The sequence below is a fragment of the Musa acuminata genome, chromosome BXJ3-6, assembly GCF_036884655.1.
Source record: "Musa acuminata AAA Group cultivar baxijiao chromosome BXJ3-6, Cavendish_Baxijiao_AAA, whole genome shotgun sequence".
In the NCBI taxonomy this organism is placed as follows: domain Eukaryota; kingdom Viridiplantae; phylum Streptophyta; class Magnoliopsida; order Zingiberales; family Musaceae; genus Musa; species Musa acuminata.
The window spans coordinates 8,327,903-8,351,312 of record NC_088354.1 but is presented as its reverse complement, the minus strand read 5'-3'; the positions used below and the strand labels follow the sequence as shown (position 1 = coordinate 8,351,312).

General features: G+C 40.6%; 3 protein-coding genes and 2 long non-coding RNA genes across 7 annotated transcripts; 3 read left to right on the top strand and 2 right to left on the bottom strand.

Annotated features, from left to right (window-relative positions):
- Window positions 1-1,407: 1,407 nt before the first annotated feature.
- LOC135640641 (uncharacterized) lies at window positions 1,408-6,546 on the top strand. The gene is made up of 3 exons (XR_010497427.1): window positions 1,408-1,627; window positions 5,005-5,106; window positions 6,418-6,546. It is a non-coding gene; the product is annotated as an uncharacterized LOC135640641 (long non-coding RNA).
- LOC135640640 (cyclic dof factor 1-like) lies at window positions 6,231-8,346 on the bottom strand. Of its 2 annotated transcripts, none has more exons than XM_065155312.1 (2): window positions 7,894-8,346; window positions 6,231-7,391 (listed from the first exon to the last, which is right to left on the bottom strand). In XM_065155312.1, the coding sequence occupies exons 1-2, from the start codon at window positions 7,963-7,965 to the stop codon at window positions 6,414-6,416; spliced, it is 1,050 nt and encodes a 349-aa protein (XP_065011384.1). In that variant the 5' UTR covers window positions 7,966-8,346; the 3' UTR covers window positions 6,231-6,413. The 2 variants fall into 2 exon arrangements, with proteins under 2 accessions (XP_065011384.1, XP_065011383.1); XM_065155311.1 differs by having other exon boundaries at window positions 6,231-7,409; window positions 7,894-8,339.
- Window positions 8,347-10,514: 2,168 nt separating this feature from the next.
- Window positions 10,515-18,654, top strand: LOC135585905 (uncharacterized protein At4g17910-like). 2 transcript variants are annotated; one of them, XM_065153766.1, is made up of 16 exons: window positions 10,515-10,676; window positions 10,761-10,824; window positions 10,911-10,956; window positions 11,085-11,221; window positions 11,442-11,515; window positions 11,664-11,742; window positions 11,839-11,928; window positions 12,374-12,447; window positions 13,242-13,329; window positions 14,940-15,066; window positions 15,159-15,263; window positions 17,104-17,233; window positions 17,332-17,383; window positions 17,670-17,714; window positions 18,075-18,173; window positions 18,265-18,654. In XM_065153766.1, exons 1-16 carry the CDS (start codon window positions 10,627-10,629, stop codon window positions 18,415-18,417), a joined length of 1,413 nt encoding a protein of 470 aa, XP_065009838.1. In that variant the 5' UTR covers window positions 10,515-10,626; the 3' UTR covers window positions 18,418-18,654. The 2 variants fall into 2 exon arrangements, with proteins under 2 accessions (XP_065009838.1, XP_065009839.1); XM_065153767.1 differs by having other exon boundaries at window positions 10,639-10,676; window positions 10,911-11,002.
- A 2,431-nt stretch (window positions 18,655-21,085) lies between these two features.
- On the bottom strand, window positions 21,086-21,970 carry LOC135639826 (uncharacterized). Its single transcript, XR_010497049.1, has 3 exons — window positions 21,830-21,970; window positions 21,418-21,717; window positions 21,086-21,216 (listed from the first exon to the last, which is right to left on the bottom strand). It is a non-coding gene; the product is annotated as an uncharacterized LOC135639826 (long non-coding RNA).
- A 61-nt stretch (window positions 21,971-22,031) lies between these two features.
- On the top strand, window positions 22,032-23,155 carry LOC135639825 (myb-related protein 306-like). The gene is made up of 3 exons (XM_065153768.1): window positions 22,032-22,165; window positions 22,235-22,364; window positions 22,451-23,155. Exons 1-3 carry the CDS (start codon window positions 22,033-22,035, stop codon window positions 23,025-23,027), a joined length of 840 nt encoding a protein of 279 aa, XP_065009840.1. The 5' UTR covers window position 22,032; the 3' UTR covers window positions 23,028-23,155.
- The last annotated feature ends 255 nt before the right edge of the window (window positions 23,156-23,410 follow it).

The following is a 23,410-nucleotide window of genomic DNA, read 5'->3' as shown; positions in this document are numbered from 1 at the left end:
ATAAGTTTGGAGAAGCAATAGCTCAATAAGGCCCATATGGCTGTTCTCTGGTCCCTGCAGACATATCAAGTGACTGCATTTAAGTCATGATAACTCTTAATTTGGCCAGCCTGATTGCCTTTGAAAGTAAGATATCTCTGCTGTCCTCTGCAGCAAGTTGGCTCAAAGTGCTAGTTGAGGGGGGAACAGTAGACATCCTATTACACATTCTTAATCTTAGTTGTTCAAGAGAAATTAGACAAATTAGACCGTAATATAGTTTGATCCTTTAGCTATCAAGACTTAGTCTCAAATATTATTGTACAGTTAAGTTGATGCAGCTTCTCAATAAGAATATTCTATTGACATTTAGTAAATAATAAGAGGTGTGGGTGAGGACGACTACGATGGTGCACAGGCTAGGGCGACGTAAATACGAGAGCGAGGTAGGGCTACGTAACATAGATGACGATGGGTGGGAACAATTTCATCGTAGAAAATAAGAGATGCTATGGGGAAATAAATATAAAAGAGATCCTAACGAAGAAAAAGTGAAAAAAAAAGATTTTATTTTAAGAAATTTGTCTAGTTTTTTTCTACGTGTTAGAGTAGATTTTAATTGTCCAAAGCTAACTCGGATCCAACATAGTTTTTGTTTGAGTTGGCCATAAGATGGAACTTGCTAAGTCGGACATCCAAGTCCTATAAAACTGAGTCGGGCGTATTTTCGAAAATATCTCTCCAATGCTTAAGTCAATAATCCGATCGGATAAGTCAGATGAGTTGGACTCGAGTTGTTCAATGTGTCTTGGGCATACTTGGGGGACCCTTTTTATTGTGGGCATATGGGGAGGGGGCATTACATAATCTCTTTAGCAAGAATCGAGCATAATCACATTTGTTGATTGGTTAGGGAGCATTCGAGACCGTCGAGCTTAGACCATTCGAATCTGAGGGGTTTAGATTTTCGATATTCATTCGAGATATACCTATGAAGTTCTTTTAAGACATGATTGACCCTCGTTCTAGCGCCAAATTATTAGAGTAAATTTTGATTATTTAAATTAGAAGTTAACTTAGATCCAACATGATCCTTCTTCGAGTTGGTCCTAAGGTGGAACTCGCCGAGTCAATCGTTAAAACAATCAAAATCTACTCTACATAAAAAGAAATAAATAAAAATAATCATAATAGAATAATTATGTAAAAAATAATTCAATTTATGAGAATCAAAGGTCCGATTTCTGATTTTTTTTATTCGGAACCGATCCAATTTGGATTTGATTACTATGCCATTATATTTTATTAAGAGCCACGATAACAATAGGAAAATAATTATAGGGGATGGATAATCTTTATATAGAATTTATATGCGTAAGGACTCTATTTCCAAAATATTCAGCGATATTTATCTAAAAACAACTGTTTCTGTAATTTCGTGACAGCCGTGGCGTCGCTCCGCCGCCGCGCGCCGGAGCTCCTCAAGACTCCCCGTTGCGCACCTCTTTGTCAGGCACCAGGGGGTTCGTGGCTGAGCACAGGCGGCCTTAACCGACACGGCCCGTCCGTGCTTTACAATGGCGATGACCAAAGCCATGGGCTTTCTTTGCATTGTAGGACGCCGACGCTAGGCTACGGGGCGGACAAGGTAAGGTGCCTCGATCCCTAAAGAATGGCGCCGCAACGCCCTCCGCCACATTGTCACTGGAAGCGCTTCGGTTGCCCCGATGCGACAAGGTCACTCGTCCCGTATGTGGATGTGTCGACCAAATCTTGAAAGAGTCTCGACTTCTTTGTGTTTCTTGAAATGTCGGCTTTTGCGTTTTCTTCTTCTTTATATCTGATTCGTTCTTGCATTATTGCTTGTAAAAATTTTGAGAAAGGAATGATGTTTTGTGGTAATTGTCTTAAATTAATCTTCTCGTATCTCGAAATTTCTAGGGAATGATGTCGGCTCTACCCGTATGACATTCCTAGGGTTTTCCCGGTTGCTGTTCTTCAATCGTTTGAACTTGAGGAGAAAGAATCGATTCTTTCACTTGCAAAAGATTTTGAGAAAGGAATGATCTTTCTTGGGTTATTGTCTTAAATTTAACCATCTCGTATTTCGATGGTGTTTCGACCAAATTCTTGAATTTTCTCGACCTCTTTGTGTTTCTTGCAGCCTCCTCGGTTCCATCTCTTGATCTTGTGGAGTCGGCCTTTTGTCATTTTCCAAGTATTTTGAGAAAGAAGTGATTTTTTCGTCATAATTCTATATTCACCAACTTAACTTCTATATTCATCTCTTTGCTGGATTGAATGATAAATGCAATAGTAAAACGTGGATGAATGATTGTGATGCATAGCTCATCTTCTTATTGTTCTTGACCAATTCCACATAATGATTTCTCAAGTATCAAATTTCTCAGATGCTTATATGTACTGATCCTGTTTTGAAGTAAATGCACACCTATCCACTCCTGGAATAGGTGTTGGGTCCAGGTTCCTGGTAGTCCATAGCCATCTCCTCCATCTCCTTTCCTTCCCATAACCCTCCATGAAACAAAATAACCATCCAGTAGCTAAATAACCTTTTTGCTAATGGACTCAACATCAAGGAAGAGAAAACAAAGAACAAGAAGACTCACCCCAGGTTCAGATTTAGATCTAACAATATCTGAAGACCTCAGAGTAGTAGTTCTTCCACATTCTTAGCACCCGGCAAGAACAAACAGGAGTCAGCTACCCTCTTCCTTTTCACCAAAAAGTAACATGGAGAAAGAACTGCAAGGAGGATAGTCATACCTTGGTGAACAGTGTTGATATATCCTTGGGGAAAGGACTCACAAAAAAGAACACCTTGGGCCATGGTTGGTGAGAGAAGAGCTGAGATGATGAACAGTGTGAAGAACCAAGACTTGATCATCATGTCTGCCTGAAGTAAAATTTAGTCAGAACTCCTCCTCCAGTTCCTTCTTGTGGCCTAGAATATTTGTTCCCCATGATATCATGGATATCACATGACCTGATAAATTCATCACAAAGCAACAAAGCAAACAGGCATTGTGTGAGTAAAAGGGTAAATGTTTTTCATGTATAGGTGGGTTGGTGTGCTCTGTTAATGGGGATTTGGCAACAACTTTTGTTTCCATGGCTTGAGGTGAATATTTACTTGAGGCTGCTTTGATCTTTCATTGTTCCAGTAAGGAGAGTTTAATCATGAAAACATACTGAAGCATAAAAAAATAATCTTTCATTGTTCCTTCGATTGTATATGGCATCATTTTATTCCCATGTTATAGTTGACAAATAACAGCAGTCAAATGTCTTCCATTTGGCCAGAAAGTCAATGTTGGTGCATGGGTTGAACTGGCAAAGGTGTGACTAAACTTTTTGTGAGTGACAGTTAATGTTTGTTATTTGCAAGTATTGAAGGTTAACATGAGTTTCTTTGTTAGAGAGTAATAGAATATTGGACTGGCTTCAGCTAGGTTTAGTGAAACACACAAATATTATCCATATAGAGTGAAAAGGAGGAAATAATTTGGGCAATAAATCAATGTGTTTTTGCTGGTAATTATCCTTTTGATTTTGCCGTCTGTAAAGAATCCATATTTCTTCATGTAGGAAAACTCATGCATGATACTGGGTTTGAATTGTACAAATGTACAGTTTCGTACTGAGAGTATGGTATGAAAATACCATATTTCAACTCCAAAAAAAAAAGATGAAATTAAAATGAGTGTTATAAAAAAAAATATCTGAGTGCATGGAATGCAATGAGTATAATGCATGGATTGATGAGTGCAGAAAAAATGAGATGAAAATGAACTTTTTCTTGAAAATTAGAAAATCTAAGTCAAAAAAGTAGGAGCATGAAACAAGTTGTGTCTTTTCTCGCATTCATACAGACATGCCTCATTTTTCTTCCAACTAATAATGGAATTTTGAACATAGTCTTATAACAAGACAACCATGAAATCTTGAACTCCTTGCAAGCAAAATGATTTAGCATGACACCAAGTTCCACCCTCTACATTCTTAAGTCCTTCACATGCATGTGAATCTGTCTCAAATTCTTCTGAATCATGTCCGAGGTTCTTCTTCACATTCCTTGGCATCAAAAAGTCCTACTTGTCTTTGTACTTGGTCATTGCATCTTTTATTGGAACCATCCAATCTTTCATTGGAGCCATGGAATAAGATGGTCCCATTTGTCACCTCAGAACATGCATCAGCCAATCTTGATTGGATCCCAACAATAATTGATGAGTACCATATTCCAAACCTCCAAGAAGTATCCTGTTTCTTGTTCCTGAATTGTGCTTGTTCAGTGAATTCTCAATCTCGAGTTATGTCATCCATTCTTTCTCTTGCATCTTTTGTTTTCATGCATACCTCATTAATGAAGTAGACATCAAAAGGGCACGAGTTATTCCTATTTTTACATGTTTCTCATCCCCAGTTTCATGGTCCATCTTTCTTTCAAGTTCCCCTCCACTAGTTGCCATAGTGAGGTCATTTGAATGGGGAAGTGCACTCATGCTTTTGCCCAAGTGGTATACTTTGAGCTTCAGTGCCTTCAATCACATATGAAGCTTCCAATAAGTTCACGACAGGGGGATTGCTCTAAAGCTACATGTATCTTCCCATAGATTCAGAAGAAGCTGATCTCTTTGACCAATGATCTCGAACGGGCAGGCATGTTCTGTCAGTGATCCAACTGGTAAAAGTTATGCTGCATGTAGACTTCATTTTAGTCTGTAGGTTGTGGTACAATTTGGACATGCATCAATCATAGGAATGCACATCAGGACATGAGATATGCTATTATACACACGGAAGGCTTCTATCTCTGAGTTGTTTGAAGCACAGATTCCGCTAATCTAACTTTAGTTACTTTCAGCCTATTAGACCGAAAATGGATTTTTGTTATATGCGATAACGAAAACATGACATTACTAAATGGTTTGGGTTATCTTCTTCTTTAGAGCTATTGTGCTGCTAAAAGGTTATTCTTAACCATGAAACTATTTTTTGTAGCTATGCCTCAATCAAGCAGTTGTAAATTAGTCATCATGGACTCTGAATTTTCTGCTGCTGAAGGCCTGGTCACTCCTAGTGCATCATGCAACACACTAACAGGTGATATGTCATTAATTCTTGCAGTGTTTTTCTTATTTCCCTCCTGTGATTTTATGAACCATATGTTGCCATTACAGCTTTTCTTTTTTCTTCATGATGTCCGCTAAATCAGATGTGCTTCATGTATGGCCTCTTTTCATCTCATCAGCAACTTGTCTGACCATAATTCAAAAGTTACATATGACTGCAGTCAGTATTGTTTAGTGCTTACCAGAAGCAAGCATGATGATGAAGACATGGCTCTCCCTGTCTATTGCCATCTTTACCAATCTGGTCTAAAAATTCTTTCAGGGTTAAACAAAATGACTTAGTAAGGTGATCAACCAGTAGAGAAATGGATACAGATGTAGGTCAGGGTTAAACATAGTGGCATCATTTCATGTGCTGACTTATGATTCAACCCTTTTACTGAGAAATAGGAGAAGTCTAGGTGACAGTAAATCAATGTGCTAGAAATGTATATAAGCATCTTGGTGTTTTAGATCATCTGAAGGTAGATATCTAGTTTTATACTGATTTAGATGCAGAGAAATTATATTATTCCAAGAGAAACAATATCATAGCAAGTTGATCATAAATAGAATAAACTATATAAAACATTAGAGCATAGAATGTAAATATTTCCAGGGAGTAGGTTGTCTTCCCTTCTTGTCATTGTGGCAAAAAGATTGTATATGGCTTAGTTATCATCTTCCTCCTCTCTTTTTCCACCTTTCAGTAGAAGTCACTTTGGTCGTGGCCCTCAAAAGAGCAAGATGAATGGCTGCCTGTGGCAATAAATTTAGGTCTGTGTTCAGTGGGAGAAGAAGTGGGGGGCCCAAAGGACACCTTCCTCTCCTTTTTGCTTGTCTTGCTCTCAACCCTTTCCACACCCTCTTCAGCTGTGTCTTGTATTATTGCAGCCACAACTGCAAGCAGTTGTCTCTGCCACCCTCCTACTCCCTACCTTGACACTGACAAACAAGCCAATGTAGACATCTCTGCTGACATCTGAGCTTTTCCTGGCCATGTTTCCATCTGCTCTACTTTTCAGCACCAAGGAACTCAGAAAGCAAAGCTTGTCTAAGTAGATCCAGGCAGTAACCAGAAGAAGATGCAGTACTGATAGCATCCAGTAAAGAATCTAAGCAAACAGCGACTTTGATCATTCTCCTCAATCAAGTTTGCAGAGTTATTTATGTGCAGAATAACTTCGCACTCTCCTCTCACCCAACCAAACCATCACATCTAACACAAGGCTACACTATTTCCTACTGCTGCATCTTGTTGCTAACAATCTTCTTCTTCCTACCATGCAAACTTCTCCTCTAGGAGGTCTCCTGGAAGTTGAGAGATCGAGACAGTGCCGCAGGGTTGGCATGCAGCAGAGACGCTGCCTCCCCCGCACGATTCTTGATGTCTCCCTTGGGCTGGAAGTATCCGAGAAGCCCTCCGCTGCCGATGGCACTGTTCTTGCTGCTCTTGATGCCAACCATCGTCCATATGCAGCTCTTTGCAGCTTCTTCAGGGTCATCGATCCTCATCGTTCGAGGAACCAAGATGGAGTCTTCCTTCTGTAGACTGCCATTCTTCACCATGTGTCCTTCCCGCGAGTGCTCGTCTAGGGCCGGAGAACTGGATTCTGCAGATGGCAAACAAGCTACAGGAGATAGCCATGGAATACTCCAGCAAGCTGCAGCAGGGTAGAAGGGAACGGGAGGCGTCCAAGGATACGGCCATGGAGATCTACTGAAACATGGAACCGGAGATGCCTCCGAAGGCCTGCCCGAGTTATCGCGGACCCCATTCTTGTTGCAGCTCGTCGTCTTCTCCGCTGGTCTCGGTACAGAATCGGAGCCGAAGCTGAGCACGGTGCCATTCGGCTTCAGACTAGGGTGATGGAGAGTCTGGAGGACCGACTCGAACTCGGGGAGGCGTCGCTGATGCCACGCGCCTTTCTTGCTCTTGCGGCGGCCAGCTCCGACGGGGACGTTCCTCATCGTGCCGCCGGCGGTCCAGTACCTCTGGCAGTGCTTGCAGAAGTGGCGCGGCTGGTTGACGTTGTAGTTGTTGTAGTAGCAGAACTTGGTGTCGAGGCTTTTGCACCGGGGACACGGGAGGATCTTGTCGGGCTTCTTCCTCGAGCTTCTTGCGTCATCAGGCTGCTGTTCTAGTGGTGTCGTCTTCTTCGTGGAGGCATCGTCGTGAGCGGCGGTAGCCGCCGGTTTATGGATCTCGCTCGTCCACGTACTGCTGGTTTCGTTCTTCTCTTGCCAACGTGGTTCGTCTTCTTCTTTCTGATGATCCTGAGTCACAAACATTATCTGCATTGCATGAGGAAATTGGATTACACCCATTCCTTCAAGCATCAAGGTGAGCTAAAGCAGAACATATTCACTGGAGCTTGTTTGATAGATCAACCCAAAAAGAGCAAAAAGACATACGAAAGCAGTTTGCTCAAAGGAAATCTCTTCCGGGTGGGAAGAAGAGTTGCAATAAGAACAAGTGAAAACACAGGAAATCTCGAATAGCGAAAACAACATCAATTAACCGCTCTACAGAAAACCAGGATGCGGTTCTAGCTACCAGACACTTCAGCTCTAAAGGTAAAAGGAGCAACTTTTCGATGTCATAAACATGGAACCGTAGATCAAAAAGCCAAAAAGAAACTATCTTTCCTGTTTTCTGGAAGAAAAAGCAAACTTTATAGCTCGTAAACGCATAAAAATCCAATCTTTTGTATTCTCCGAAACACAGTTCCGAGTTCTATGAACCCAATTAAACTTCCCAACGAAACAGAAGTAGGACCTGCTGCAGAGTGATCGTCTTGCCGAAGAGCTTGATTGTGGCGGCGGTGGGGGAGTCCCTGTTCTCAGACATCTCCTCCTCTGTTCCAAGCTTCCCTGTTCAGCTGCTCTGTTTGACCTCTTCCTGCCTCTGAGGTCGGGGTTTAACAGGGCAGGAGCCGAGGAGAGGGATGGACACGTCAGCAGGCCGGAGAGGATTCTGAGCCACAAGTTGGCTTTGTGGCTTCGGGAGTGAGTAATTTGATTCTTTCTGCCTTTTTTCTTCGAACCCCACCAAAGCTTTCGGAGCAACTCATGGCACCAAATGCAGTACCTGTGCTTAGTGTTTGACTAAATCTGTGAGATGTTGTCTCAATTTAGCCTCTCATTGGAGTGTTTAGAGGAAGCAAGCAGCAGATTAATGCACCACTGGCCAAATGCAAGGCGGAGAAGAAAAGGGAGGCTCTCTGCCTTTGTCCTTCAATCCTACTCAGCCTCCATTATCTCCTCTGTAGCTCACTTCCATGGTAATTTACCTTTTCTCGTTCCTCTTTACACACTTTCATCATCCATCTTCTTTTCTGGACAAGGTTGATAGTTTTTAGTTTCTTTTCCAAGGTGTTCGTGTCCTAATTTTAAGCTTATGTAAGCTCACACACCCCAAGGTTTTTATTGTGTATTCGGATTATTATTATGCTGTAAGTACTAACATATATATATATATATAAAAGCCAAAGTGCAGCTTTCTTTATCATGTTGTCTCATAGAAGTATGCCTATTAGTCAAACCATTTGAATCCTTTGTATTGAATTAGGGTCTTTTCCCCCTTTTTGTCCTCTGTTTGTTATGCTGAAGTTTCATTATGATAATTTTACTGAGTAACTAAAGAGAATTGGATTGTTTTTTACGGATTAATAAGTTTACTTTTATCGCGAGTCGATCTATTTATTGAATTGGATTGTGACATATACTATTATCAAAACGAATATTTTATTTAGTATGATAAGACATTTAAGTAAGAAAAAACTAATCATGAAGAAGGTTTGAAGATCCGGATGGATTTCAAATACATCATACCTTTACATGTGGAATGAGAATTACATTCGTCTATTATTATTATTAATTTGGACTTGATTCATTTTTTCATCGAATAAAATCCTGACAATTTGTCATGTTCCTCTACTAGTGAAGATTGGAATTATCTATAAATATGAATAACTAATAGCATTTGGGATAGGATAGAATTTCCAAATAGTTTCAGAATAAACCCTGTTGACCATAAGAAAGTCTACTGTTACATTGAGTTTCAGAATCTTCAAACTTCCACCACCAAATTCATCAACTACAGTAGCAGATCTGTATTGCACCCACTGGTTTGTGTGCCCAGATGAATCCAGGGTCCCCTGTTTGCTTGTTCACAGAGAGGCTGGGAGAGGAATTGTTCTTCCCACTGGCACAAAACCATCAGCTGCAGAAGTGTGGTTTCAGCTTTCCATTCTGCTTTCGTATCTGGCAACAAAGAGATGGACCAGCTGACTACTTCCTGGCCCTAACTCAATCTAGTATCACCAAGGAAACAGGCTTGTATTTTTAGTGTTATTAGCAGATGATACAGTGGCAGCAACTCTGAATCAATCTGATGGCGGTCACTCTGTATCAGATTCCAAGACCATGAGTTGCTCTTTCTGCTTTGCAAGACCTTGTTTGAATCGATTTCCTTCTCTAAATATGTCAAAGTGGGAACAAAGAAAACCTACTTAGTTGAATAAGCTTTACATTGGAGGAGAGCAGGACACTGCTATGGTGGAAGAAGCATCAGAGCAGAGATTGTTAGGTATGAGTGTTTTCCTAAGCTTTTTTTGCTTTTTGGTGGGTTGAAGGGCAATGCGCCACCAAGCGCAAATCCATCTGTGGGCACTGCATTAAAGGAGAGCCCTCATGGCTCTGCTAATGATGGGCAGCCTTGCATGGTGAGCTGAGCCACTGTGGAGAGGATGACCTGCCATCAAGTATGACTGATTTCATTGGCCTTCTCTCACTGCCCACGGCCTCGCCTCGCCGTCTTTAAGTCCGGCATCGGGATCGAGGTGCCCATGGAGGAGCGATACCGGATGGGGTTCGTCGACCTGGTCCATGCGCTCATGCGCCGTCGGATTACCGGGTCACCAGCTGCCTCTTCCGGGGGCACGCCAAGGAGACGGAGGAGGTGATGGAGAGCGTCCTGCTGTTGGTTGGCGCGGTGTGCAGCGGGCTCTTCCTCGTCTTCCCCGCCACACAACGAGATTAATGATATGCTTAGCACGAACCCGAACCGTGTGATTAGCCATGCCACGTAATATGGTGACACGAAGATAAGTTGAGCTCTGACGTGGATAGATGACCTGTTCGAATGCTCACACGGAAGCTCACGTGTCGGCACAAGCCGATGTGGAGGATGACGTGTCACATTACTCGTATCAGTGACGATCAAATTTACGGTGTAATTTGTTCCCTTTAATTACAATATCAGCAACAATGAGACCCAACTCAGCCTACAAATCTCGGCCGGGTCAGACCAAAGCCGGTCTAAGCTTCACTTGGACGTTATATCGGTTTCGGTCGAAGCGGTCTATTTAACGGCCCGTTACGCTTCTTCTAACAAGCCGGACATCCACCGCTTAACGTCGAAGCGGTCTATTCTAACGGCCCGTTAGGACTCCGACTCCGACCCCGACGGCGATCGATCTCCCCCTGCCCCTCCCCTCCGACTGCCGCAATGGATCCCCTCCGGCAGACTCTCAACCCCAACAAGCGCCTCAAAGAAGAGTAAGTGATTCCCTCTCGGTGTCGTTTCCTCTCGTTTCCTGAATCTTCTCGTCAAGAATTTTCTTGGCATCCCTTTTTCGACAGATTCGTCAGCAATCTCACGGGATCTTCCATGCTGGAGATTGCCGCGCTCTCCGCAATCATACCTGTAATCGTCTAATTCTTCTTTGCCGGTCAAAAGTATCTTGACGGAATAATGTGTTTAATTGACCCATTAATCGTGGTTGCTTTCAGGCTTTGGTAATCCTCCGCCAATGGAGCAGCTTTGCGAGAGTAAATGGTGACTTATTTTCTGGATTTTCCCTACCAAGATTCAATCTTGTTGCGTTGGTTCCGACAATCTTGAGGATTTCCTTGGTTTTCGATGACTACGACTTTCCACAACTGCTAACGATCTCTGTCTTTTAGGCAAGTTTAATGTTGAGGTTGCAACGTCAAAGAAGGATGATGATAAAGTCCCTAGTCGGAGAGATTTTAGGAGCTATGCAGTTTCACTTGTCGTCGATTACTTGTTTGTTGTTCTTCCAGTTCTTCTTATTCTCACGGTATGAGCTTTAATTGCTCGTTCCATTTATCATATTAGCATCCTTTTTTTCTTGTTGTTTTGGTTTAACTAACTTCTACATTTGAACTCGTAAGCACGTTCGGGGCGCCTTTATCGTTATATATCTAGGACCTATGGCTATCATGTCATTCAGTTTGATGTGCATTTGTCTCTCTGGAATTATTTAAGAAGTACTTTTGTTATTGAAATTTTCCTGGCAGGTTCTTGCTGATTGGGCTTATATATTCACGGTTCTGATTATTTTGTTGCTCCTTCTATGTATATCAGCTAAAAGGTTGTTTGTTCTATCAGTTAATCCTAAAATTTTATTCTTTACTTTGTTTCTATGGATGAGGCTTCATCGTTTAGATATAGGGGGTTTTGTTTGTGAACTCATATAGGATATTATTGATCACACACTTCATGGATCATTTCTGGTGCAGATCTTCATATCTTCGTTTTAAAGGAGAACAACATTCATCTTCTCCAAGAACAACAATTTCATCATATAGAGTATTGGTGGTATGCAAATCGATATAAATAAGCTAATGTAGATCAATTATTTCAAGTATGTTAAAAAAAACAAATCTGGGATGGGTACTAATCTTTTTGATATAGGTCATCACAACATGCTTGAGCATATTAGCTGTGGACTTTAAAGTCTTTCCCCGACGCTATGCAAAGACTGAAACTTATGGTACTGGTTTGGTAAGCTTCTATCACGAACATAACTCATAAATTTTATGTTTTGGTCTTCAGTGGTTATCTTGCTCCAAAAGAAACTAGAAAAAAAGCTACTCATGTTTAGGTAACCTAAATAACTTTTATGTTCACATATTATCTCATGTACAGTTTTTGGACCATTTTGGTTCTGCATAATGACCCATGTCTAAGTCATTTGTTGATTTACTGGTTATGCAAATAGATTGTTACCCATAGTCAATGATTCAGATGCACTAGCTGAGAGATAATAGACAATTGCTTTCATTTCTTATCTTGAAATTTTATTAATCTATGCTCATTTTCCAATGTAGAACTATGCTATTGCAGTTGGGTTAGTATATGCTTAAAGTCATTGCATATTTCGTTTATAATGTGTAAAACATATCTTGATATCTGCATTATTGATTATTTATACATATTTTTTTGGTAGATGGATCTGGGAGTTGGATCATTTGTCATGGCTAATGCATTAGTTTCAAGAAAAGCACGGAATTCCATTTCAGTGTAAGTAATCTTATAGTCCTTTAATAATATAATGGATTTAACAGGTGCTAGCCTACTGTCATGTGCATGCCACTCTCTCTAATGGACATGACTATCAGCTTACAGTTACAGTTATATAACATATTTTTTTTATGGCAACTGTAATTTCCGATTCTAATGCATATTTTAGGTATTTTTATTGTTTTCCAGTATTAGGAAGGAAATTGGCTGACAATAACAGAAATTGATGTTACTGTCAATTTCTGTTAGTATGCTGTCAATGGAACTGAAAATGTTGCTATGAAATTGCATGTCATAGAATTTCAAATGGTGAAATACCTCAAAAGGTATGATCATCCTAGTGGAGAAGGAAATTACAATGGAAGAGGGCTTTGGTGAAGCCTTAGCTTGAACTATCATGCATTTAGTGTCATCTTTTTGGTTGGCAGCATTTTATCTGCAACTTCTAGTTTTTTTTGCTTGACTGAATTTCAAATGGTGAAATACCTCAAAAGGTATGATCATCCTAGTGGAGAAGGAAATTACAATGGAAGAGGGCTTAGTTGAAGCCTTAGCTTGAACTATCATGCATTTAGTGTCATCTTTTTGGTTGACAGCATTTTATCTGCAACTTCTAGTTTTTTTCATCTATCTCAGAAAGATAAGGTTCAATAGTTGCATTTTATCAGCATGCAGAAATGAGTTCAGGTGCAGGGAAATGATTGCAGACATATATACTGAAGCTATTTTGATTTATGTATTGGTCTCCTCCGCAATTATTTTTGAAATCTTAAGTTCTATTATTCCCTCCTTAGGAATTGGAAGGCAACACTTAAATCTATAAGCCCGCTATTATTCCTAGGTTTTGGTCGGCTCATTACTACAACAGGTGTAGATTACCAGGTGGGATCCTCTAGTCTTTTGCTATTTATATAAAGCTCTGTGTATTATGCATCTAAATTGAATTGATAATTTATATAATTTACCTGTAGTCCTCTAAAGCTCAAGTATTTAAATGTTTAGTTGAAGTAGCTAATATATACAACTTGTGGCATTGTGAACTATTAAAAAGGATAGACTTTGCTGTGCTCAAGCCCCTTAACATTAGAAAATCTTATTACTTTTTTTCCTTTTCCTTTACAAATATTAGTCCCTTTTCAGCTCCTGTTTGATCTTTGGCTAGGGCATATAAGGCAAGTTTGGCTTGATAGAAGTTATTGTTGGTTTCACATGATGGCAGGTTGTCTTGTCCTTTACATATAGCCTTTGAATTTATATGCTTCCTTTGGTTCTTGGTGCTAATTTATAATCATTTCCCCTCATTGTATTTATGTGCTTATAAGGCCTTTTCTTTTACTTGATTATTATCTGTGTTCACTTTGTTAAAGCTGCTTTCTTATGTTTATGTAAATTTGGTTGTATGGTTCAATGAGGTATTTGTCATTCGAGAGAATATATCTCAGTGCTGCAGGGTAAATAGCAAAGACCAAATGCATGATCTAGACGATATCATGAAAGTGCCCGTTATTTCTTTTGGTGATATTATAATATGATGAAACCAACAAGTCAACCCTGACGACCAGCAATGAACCAGGATACACCAAAATTTAACTGGTTTCTGGGGCTGTTTTGCAAGTCCGATAGCCAATTGGGATGCGAACAGGGTGATTTCACCTGCGTCAGTCCAATAAAGGCTATATAACCTGATAAGCTCACCATACTAGGCTTACTGGGTGATAAAGAGTTGGTCTCATAAGGTATAGGATATTGAGCGGTAGGCTTACTCAATGTACCTATATCATGTTCTTTTTGTCATTTATGGCAGTTTTCAATTCTTTTTCTTCCCTCTCCCCCCATTTCTTTGACTCTTTCTGCTCTTTCTCTCTCTTTCTCTTTGTCATTCACTCCTTCTCCTTCCCCTGCATCACAATTGTTGCCTCCTCCTTCTGGTATATGCTGCCACCACCTCTTCCTCATTCCCTACCCTCTTCTCTCTCTCTTTTTCTACTTTGTTCAATTCTCGCTTCCCTCTCTAGCCAGACCCATAATGGTCGGCAGGAGTATATGGATGCCAAACCATGGTTTTAGATACCACTTGGAGTGGTTCATATTGGGTGGTAGTTACCAGCCCAACGAAGAATTAACACATGGGTTGGCACTGTTTGGGCGCTCAAGTCTGATTTACTGGGTTACCCTACTAGAGGGCCAGCCTTGGCATTATAGTAAAGTTGCTCCCTTCTTGTTTAAGTGACAAAAATTCTAGTTATAGAAACATCTTTATTTCTAGGGATAAGACTGTGTACGCTAATCTATTCTCAGAGTCGGATCCCATTTTGACAGGAGCCTTATGTGTTTGGCTATCCCTTATAACCAGGTGTTCTTCACTGGAGCCTTCCATTTCATGACTTCAAGTTGCTATATAATCAGCTGTATTTGGGATCACCAATTTTCTTGTTTCTGCTGATGTTCTTGTTATTTTACAGTTCTTTGACACAACTGTCCAATCTATGTAGGTACATGTAGGAGAATATGGTGTGCATTGGAACTTCTTTTTCACCCTTGCAGCAGTATCTTTACTTACATCTATATTTAACTTCCATCCAGAATACTGTGGATTTTTCGGTTTGTTAGTTCTCATAGGTACTGGCTAATAAAATTATTGTGAGTGCAAAATGAACTTTGGACACTGTATCATATCAACTGCTTAATCAATCACACAATTCACCTTTCAGGTTATGAGGCATGCTTGTTATGTGGGTTAAATAAATACTTGATCTCCCATGAAAGGACAGCTGATATCATCAGCCAAAATAAAGAAGGCCTATTCAGTATATTTGGTAAGAATTACTTATAGCATCCATTTCTTCTCTTTTTGCAGCTCTTATTTTCAGTTGAATGCCTGATGTGTTCAAGGAATGGACAAAATAGTGTCTTAAATATATCATTGATAAGCCTTGATTTATTGTGTGTTATTGAACAAAATATTAACTGATCAATATTTGAAAAGGAGTGGTTTTCAAATGCAGCTTTCTTGCTGCCCCGCTGTCAGTTGCAAAAAGAGTTGTCGTCTTCTATAATATATGGGTCTTCCATGACCTTCAGAAACTAATCATGTTAAATATGCTATGTTCATCCTGAGGCATCATTGAAATTTCCTTAACCAGTTTGCCTTGATTTTGAGCATATAATGTTTGATGTCATGTGACAACAGCACTTAAAAGAGCCATGAGTCAGAAGAAGAGGATTTCAGGATAAAAGAGGAAAGAAGAGAACACAGATAAGTTGAGAAAAATTAAGGAACTGCTGGCCGAATTAGTCCATTTCTTTCAGAACTTATGTAAGGTTCATCTTAAAGCAAAGGCACTCCCTGATTCAACTACCCCTAATTTTTCATCAGTTACTATTAGTTCTAAGCTATATGTATTCTTATTTCTCCATAATGGCTTATTCTGGAATCAATGTGAGTACTTCTATGACTCATCTAAAGATGTTTAATGTGGATGATTAAGGACGGAATAGGAAAAGGAGGTTTCATATGGAGTAATATCAGTCCAGAAATAAAAGAGAACAGAGGCTAGACTAATCCCTCAGGAGCAGTCGCTGGAGAGAATAAATGGTGATGTCTCACTTTTCTCCTCGAGGCAATAATGATGCAGCCCAGTGACATAGAAGTGGCATGTCCATGGCTTAGAGGCATAGCCGCCGTGGGCCATGGCTGCAGCCGTCTTCTTTTTCTTCTCTTCCTCTTCTTCACTGGTTCACTGGATTATCTTATCTTACTTCTCCACTCTGTCCTGTCTCTCCATTTTCCTGCTTGATGGATTCTGATGGGAGCAATGATGGAAGCAACATCCTCATGTTCTTATTCTCCTCCTGTGGATATATTCTTAAACAACAATGTTCCTGCTGGAGTCAGTCTGAATACAATGATTCATGTTTATTCTAGTTTCCGTTGGCGATCAATTTTGAATTTGTCATATATGAACTGAGATCAGTCAGATTATATGGTGAACCATTCAAGCTTGGAATCAGTCTATCTCGATTGGGAAAGCTAATTCCAGCTGATGTAGTGAATCAATGTTGCACATGGTTGGTTCCATCAACTTCACTGATGATTTCTGGAGTTATCTAAGAAATCAGGCAGAATCAAGCTAACTCTGGTCAATCCCTATCCGGATAAGCTAGATTGAATTTGATTGAACTTACCTTCTCCTTCTCTTGATTCTTCACCCTCTTCTTGTCCTTCTCCTCCACGCAATATCGTTGATACTGTAAATGCTAGCTTGCTATATCATTGATGCACACTACTAGGACCGGACAAAAAAAAAACTAGAATTCAGCAAGAAAATCCTCCAATTATGCATACATGACATTCTTCTTTATCCAAGGTTTATCCTTCTCCACTTTGGCTTCCTTCGGTTAGTGGTAACACTTGTTCCTCCCACAGTAGTGTCACTGCTTGATGCAAAATCTCAGGCCAGGGGTATCTTAAAGATGGAAATGGATATGTAGATATAATTAGTCTAGCAAAAAATAACTTTGAGGAACGCCATGATAAGGGCTTTTCCAGCTTATTTTTTCATCAAAATGAAATGTTTCACCAAATACTTATTTAGTAGTAGAGATATATATTTGGGCCTTGGATTTTGAATATTCATCTATTGTCTTTTCTGCTAGGATATTGGGGTATGTATCTGGTTGGTGTGCATCTAGGATACAAGATACTTTTCAGTAATCATTCATCAAAGAAGGTTGGAAGCATTCAGTCTGCAAGAGCTAGAGTTTGGATCCTTGCAGTTTTATTTTGGTAAATATTATTCGAAACATCTACTGTACTTGTATTACTCACATTTTTAGCTGCTTGGTTGTCTGTCAACCTCATGCCTTCTGATGCATTTGAGATAGGTTCTTAACTATCATTCTGGACAAATATGTGGAAAGAGTTTCTCGGCGAATGGTAAGGACTATAATCTATGAGATTCATCTTGTAAATGTCTGATGAACAAGTATGATATTTATAAACTGCTTGGTGTCTATTCCAACATCTGTATATTAATGAAAGTAATATTTGTCAAACACTTCTTTTGTTTAAAAATTGAAACAAAAAGAGTTGGATTTGTTCACTCTGAACTGCACCTCAATGCACATTTGTTAGATATGGTTTTCAAGTACTGATTAGTGCAACATTTTTTTTGTATTTGTTGCTTTGGTGGTCAAATCTCATAAGAAGTTTTTCTGTACAGTGCAACCTGGCGTTTGTTATGCTGGTCTTTGCACAGAATTTTCAGGTATTGGTCTCAATTTTCATCTTGTTTTAAATTGCCATTTGAGTAGTTCATTGTTATATTATTCTGGCTACGGTAGCAATAGAAGGACTCTAATTTTTGCTAGTATAATTCAGCAAAAGAAATTATTGTAACTTTTATGGACAACAAAGAGAGGAATGAAAATTAATTTCACCTTTCACCAAAATAAAGAACACCTAATATTTTCAGCTCATATGGAAGATATGTATCTAACATTCCTCCCTCCCTCTTGAACCAACTATTTCTTATTGACACAAACCATGTTCTTAACATCATTATTGATTCACTTTCTCGGGGCACATGGTTAGTTACCTAGTTCTTCAATCTGTCCTTCTTTGGCAGGTTCTATCAGTTCTCATGCTATCGGATCTAGTACCGGGACAAAAGCCTTTGGCTCTTGAAGAAGCATTCAATCAGAATCTTCTCGGTTCGTTTCTTCTGGTGAGTTAGACATTAAATTCTTCCGGACCTGGTGTAGGCTGATTTTTAACCCTCCATAGGGCTCAGTATCCAAATGGCATATTCTCTGCAGGCAAATGTGCTAACTGGACTAGTAAACTTATCCATGGATACCCTATCAGCTTCCTCTGTGACAGCAGTTGGCGTCTTGTTGGGTTATTCTTTTGTTCTCTCAGCTGTTACTGGACTTGTGTGGTCCTGTGGCATCAAACTAAAATTTTGGTAGATTTAATTGTATAATCATTAATGTTGTTGTTAGTTTGATTGTAAAAAGGTAGTCAACCGATGCCCCGAACATTCTTTCTTCTATCCCATTTTCAACTTCGGTTAGTCTACGATGAGTTCGATATTTGTATGCTTTCTAATGTTGTTCATTAATGTCCCAAGTGTTACAATGTTTCGAACTCTTGTTAAGTACATGTTCTAGTATCAAATTCTATGCCTATTGAATTGACTTGGATTCCATCATCTGCTCTTTGTGAATACAACAGACTCATTTCTGATGTGTTTCTTCAAATTAAGGTGTGTGAACTTGTGCGATGCATCAGAGATTAAGGATGATTGCTCATCATTTGCATGAGAGACAACAAATGTTCTCAGATTAAAAATCAAAGACCAATGTTGGGTCCCTGTGTTAAATCAGATGCAACATGTCCGAGGTGGTATATGTTTCATATTACTTATGCTGATATTAGCATGTGTGTGTGTGTGTTTTTTTTTGTGTTTGCAAAGGGAAAATGAAGACGAGATTAATTCCCAAGACCTTGTTATGGATCAACGACCGATATTGATCGTGTTGATCAAACAGTTAATTCATTGTTATTGTTTCCATTTTGCAGGACAGAGCAGAATGAGAGGGATGGCATCATATGCTTTGAAGCGTCGGCCAACTAGTGAGCGCAACTTAGAGAGGCAGGCGGCTAAGCATGGGCGGTCGACGTCGTCACCACTACCGCCACCACCATTGGCAAAGCAAAACGAGAGGGATGGCATGGCATAATGCTTTGAAACTAGCGTCGACCAATTAATGGGCTAAACTCGCTTCAATTCACTGGACTGGAGGGAGCAAGCATGGGCAGTCGACGTCGGCGTCACCACCACCACGTCGCCTCCACTCCATGCTATGCACACGTCGTCCTGCTGCTAAATAAATACCATGCAGGATTCCAAGTCTGGTCCAATGAACAGGTGCCATCTCAGCTACACCTCCCTCCATTTGCTCTCACATTTCTTTATTCCTATGATATCATCGAAAGGATTAATACTCTTCCATACCTATGCATTTAATAAAGCCATAATAATAATAATAATAATAACAATAGTAATTTGATGTTATGGCATTGAGGTAGCCCAATTAGGTTACATTCAATCCACTCGAGTTGGAGATGATAAGTGTTGGTATGTAGAATTATTCCAACCATACCGCTGGATTCGATCTGGTCAAGTAGTTTTCATCTCTAAAGAAGAGGAGAATGGAGAACTTAGCAGCACCATTCAACCAAATGGATAATCTTTTATGGGCACCAAGAACATAGCAATGTCACCTTGTTCATGGCTTGAATTGTGAGAAGATGGGGTGTAGAATTAGCTAGACTCTTAGAATTTGGTTCAAATGATTTTTATGTATAGTGGAGGAAATAATAATAATAATAATAATAATAATGGAAATGAAAATGGATGATGGTGATGTACCAATATCCATATATGTGCATTAACTTTGAGGAGAACAAAGTCAAATGTATTGAATGCTTACCCATATGCTTAAGATTTAGGTGAGACACATAGGAGGGAACTCAGATTCACACATGAAATGCAGGTGGTGTAGAGCATAAAGTGGATCACATGATGGTCAACATGAACAAATGAAAAAGAAAAGAAAAGAAAAAGGACTTGTGATATTTGAATGCAATTAATACATTTATTTGTAGTGTTTTCCATGAAGTGGTTGAGCTTTTTCACATATAAGTGATATAAGTAGTCACCATAAGATTGCTATTTGTGATATAAGTGATCATATTTGAGCCGTCGAAATAAATATGCTTGCTTGATTTATTATGGTAATAGGTTTTTTCATTGCAGACTACCTTTTTTTCTTTAAAAAAAATAATAATAAGATTTAGCATTGCTTCATATATTATTACCATGGATTTTTGTATGCAAATTTGATATCCAAGTAGTTTCATAATTATTTCATATTTGAGGGGGGAAAAAGGTGCTCTTGTTTTGTAGACTATCATTACTGTAAATTCCAGATGATGTTGCACTGTGGACACATAATATATATTGTTTTCTACAAACCATTAGACAGAATTTTACATAAAGTCCACACACAAAGAGATAAATATATTATTAGGTAAAGCATTGTAAATGAATAAAAACATAAAGAAAATAAAAAGACCATCCTACTGAGACACTTCACAAATAAATAAAATGAAGAAAAATCTGATCACACCTCACCATGTTTATCTGATGGCTCAACTACTCAATGTTATGATTTGATCCTTTCATTAAAGTCTGTTTCAGTCACCTTAATGGTCAGTCACTGCTAGGGTTGAATGTTTCCACCTTCGAGAATGAGCCGAAGGATCTGTCACAGAATTGTCAACCTAGAATCTGACCCGTATTCATTGTCCCCAACGATTCTCCATGTGTTTAGTTGCAGAATTCTTCATCATGTTGCTCTCCGAACTTGGAGACAGAATTCTTCCCTGCCCTTGATTGAATGAATGCCTGCTGCCAGTTTCATCCATTGATGAACCAGCCACCCATGTCATGCATTGCAACACATGTGAGACCATTTGCCTCCCTGAGAAGGAAGAAGGGAGCAGCTCAAGGTTGACTTCTTTTCTGGTCCCTCGATTGAAAAGGTGGGCATGAGAGTCGATGCAAAGGGGGTGAAGTGAAGGAGTGGATGAGAAGTTAATGTTTTGATGCAAGACAAGACAACAGGCCATCAAAGTGCAGCTCTCGTGGACTCGTGCTTTAGGATGGATGAGTTGCTGCATGCATGATCTGCTCACAGTTCCTGGAACCATAGCCCCGATCAGAAAAAGGGACGAAAGGAAACAAGATGAGACTGCAGCAAGCCATCGACAGTAGCTGATCAATTAATTTTGGTCACAGGTAATCAGCTGAAGCTTAATGATTTTGGATGTGATTAGAACTTGGAATGGCATCTGAACCTGAGTTATATGTCTACTTAATTCTTGCAGGAATCATGTCTTACCATGCAGAGAGGTGGGCAAAGGCGATCCAGTGGACCTTTGACTCCTGTTGGTTGACTTTGTGCTCCTGCAACTTGTGCAGCAGTCTCCCCCGGTTGAGCTCTTTCGTCAAGATTTCAAGAAAGAGTAACTCACCCTGGCTTACAGTCTTAAAGAATCCCAGCGTCGATATCGGTGGAGACTTCAAGTGGATACTCAAACCTAGCCTGGCATTTCTCTACCATCGAAACCTGGATTCAAATGCCGGCACGCGGCGGTAACAGAAGCTCGACCTTCACGTCAGCTTGATCTGTGCTGATTATCTAAGCAGAGGAGAAGGCGGATTAGGGTTCTTCCCGGTACAATTGCATTGAATGCATGGGGTGTGATGGCAGAGAGAGCCATCACTCCCCCAAGTTGACTTTTTAAGCGTACCCGCGAGTAAATGCACCTTGCTTGCCTTCTTTGACTCTTCTTGCCTCCTCAGGTCTCTCGTGTGTATATATACCGTACCGGTGGAGAGCTTGGGAACAGCAGCAGCCTCGGAAGCTTGCCTTGTGAGGTTGGAGGAGAAGAGCATCATACTCTGTTCTCATAGCTCGAGAAGAAGAAAGCCGGAGAGAGAGAGAGAGAGAGAGATGGGAAGACCACCATGCTGTGACAAAAATGGTGTGAAGAAGGGGCCTTGGACACCAGAAGAGGACATCATCTTGGTGTCCTACATCCAAGAACATGGCCCTGGGAATTGGAGAGCTGTCCCTTCCAACACTGGTGAGCCTTTGCTGTGACCACCTGTTAGATACAAAACAACGTAGATCATATGTCTGCTTTCCTTGACAGGCCTGATGAGATGCAGCAAAAGCTGCAGGCTTCGGTGGACGAACTACCTCAGGCCCGGGATCAAGCGTGGCAACTTCACCGATCAGGAGGAGAAGCTTATCATCCGCCTCCAGGCTCTTCTGGGCAACAGGTAAAGGCCACAACATCTCTTCCGAGCTCTTTGAAGCCTTTGCTTGAAGGAGCAGTGCTGATGTCTGTGCTGCTATCTGAACGCAGATGGGCCGCCATAGCTTCTTACCTCCCGGAAAGAACAGACAACGACATCAAGAATTACTGGAATACACACCTGAAGAAGAAGGTGAGGAAGCCGGAGACCGGCAGCGATTGCCCCAAGAGCAGCGGGCAGTCGAGCCATCGTACCGTCTGCAAAGGCCAGTGGGAGAGGTGTCTGCAGACCGACATCAACATGGCGAAGCGAGCTCTGCGCGAGGCCTCGTCCGTCAGCTGCAGCTTCGACAGTAAGCCTTCGACCTACGCATCCAACACCGAGAACATATCCCGGCTTCTCCAAGGATGGACGAAGGGTTCGCCGAAACCCAGCGTTGCTCCGGCGAGCTCGGGATCGGGTGTGGCGGAGTCTGCGTCGAGTCAGGGGAGCGTGAGCACCTCCAACTGCATCATGTCGCCGGAGCCGCTCGAGTCGGTGTTCGGGTTCAACGACTCCACGGCCGAGAGGTCGGAGGCCGGAGCACCCTTCTCGTTGCTGGAGTCATGGCTGCTCGATGAGCACGACGGACACTGGCAAGAGAGCTTTCTTGATGTTGCGGTGCTCGATACATGTGAATTGTTCTAAGAAGGATTCTTCGAGCGGATCCATTCTTCTCATGTTCTAAACGAAGTAGGCAAAGACGTGTAAATTTACTTGTCTCTGAAGGAAGCAAATGGTCTATGAAATCAACAATCTACTTATCTTGGTGTTTCCGCTACAAAGTCAACCTCCAATGCTTGTTCTTCTCTTTCCTTTGGATTGCATTGCCTCTTTTGTTTACCTTGATTCTGAAGCGTAAAAGAAGATTATGGAGATGAATTATCGTTTCATGTAAATCCATAGAAAAGTGCTCCACAGATGGTTGTCACTTTGTGTTCTTCTTTGTGCAGTAAGGGATGAAGGTGAGCATTGGGAACACGAGAAAGAGCCAAAAGGTTGATGATCTCCATTAATCATAAGCAGAAGCT

Bases quoted from the DNA above. Each gene is read 5' to 3' on its own strand.
- LOC135640640 (XM_065155311.1), bottom strand. From the start codon at position 7,965: ATGTCTGAGAACAGGGACTCCCCCACCGCCGCCACAATCAAGCTCTTC. The intron at 7,410-7,893 runs GTCCTACTTCTG...CATGCAATGCAG, and splicing joins AGACGATCACTCTGCAGCAG to ATAATGTTTGTGACTCAGGA.
- LOC135639825 (XM_065153768.1), top strand. From the start codon at position 22,033: ATGGGAAGACCACCATGCTGTGACAAAAATGGTGTGAAGAAGGGGCCT. The intron at 22,166-22,234 runs GTGAGCCTTTGC...TTTCCTTGACAG, and splicing joins AGCTGTCCCTTCCAACACTG to GCCTGATGAGATGCAGCAAA. The intron at 22,365-22,450 runs GTAAAGGCCACA...ATCTGAACGCAG, and splicing joins CAGGCTCTTCTGGGCAACAG to ATGGGCCGCCATAGCTTCTT.
- LOC135585905 (XM_065153766.1), top strand. From the start codon at position 10,627: ATGGATCCCCTCCGGCAGACTCTCAACCCCAACAAGCGCCTCAAAGAA. The intron at 11,743-11,838 runs GTATGCAAATCG...TTTTTGATATAG, and splicing joins CATCATATAGAGTATTGGTG to GTCATCACAACATGCTTGAG. The intron at 13,330-14,939 runs GTGGGATCCTCT...CAATCTATGTAG, and splicing joins CAACAGGTGTAGATTACCAG to GTACATGTAGGAGAATATGG.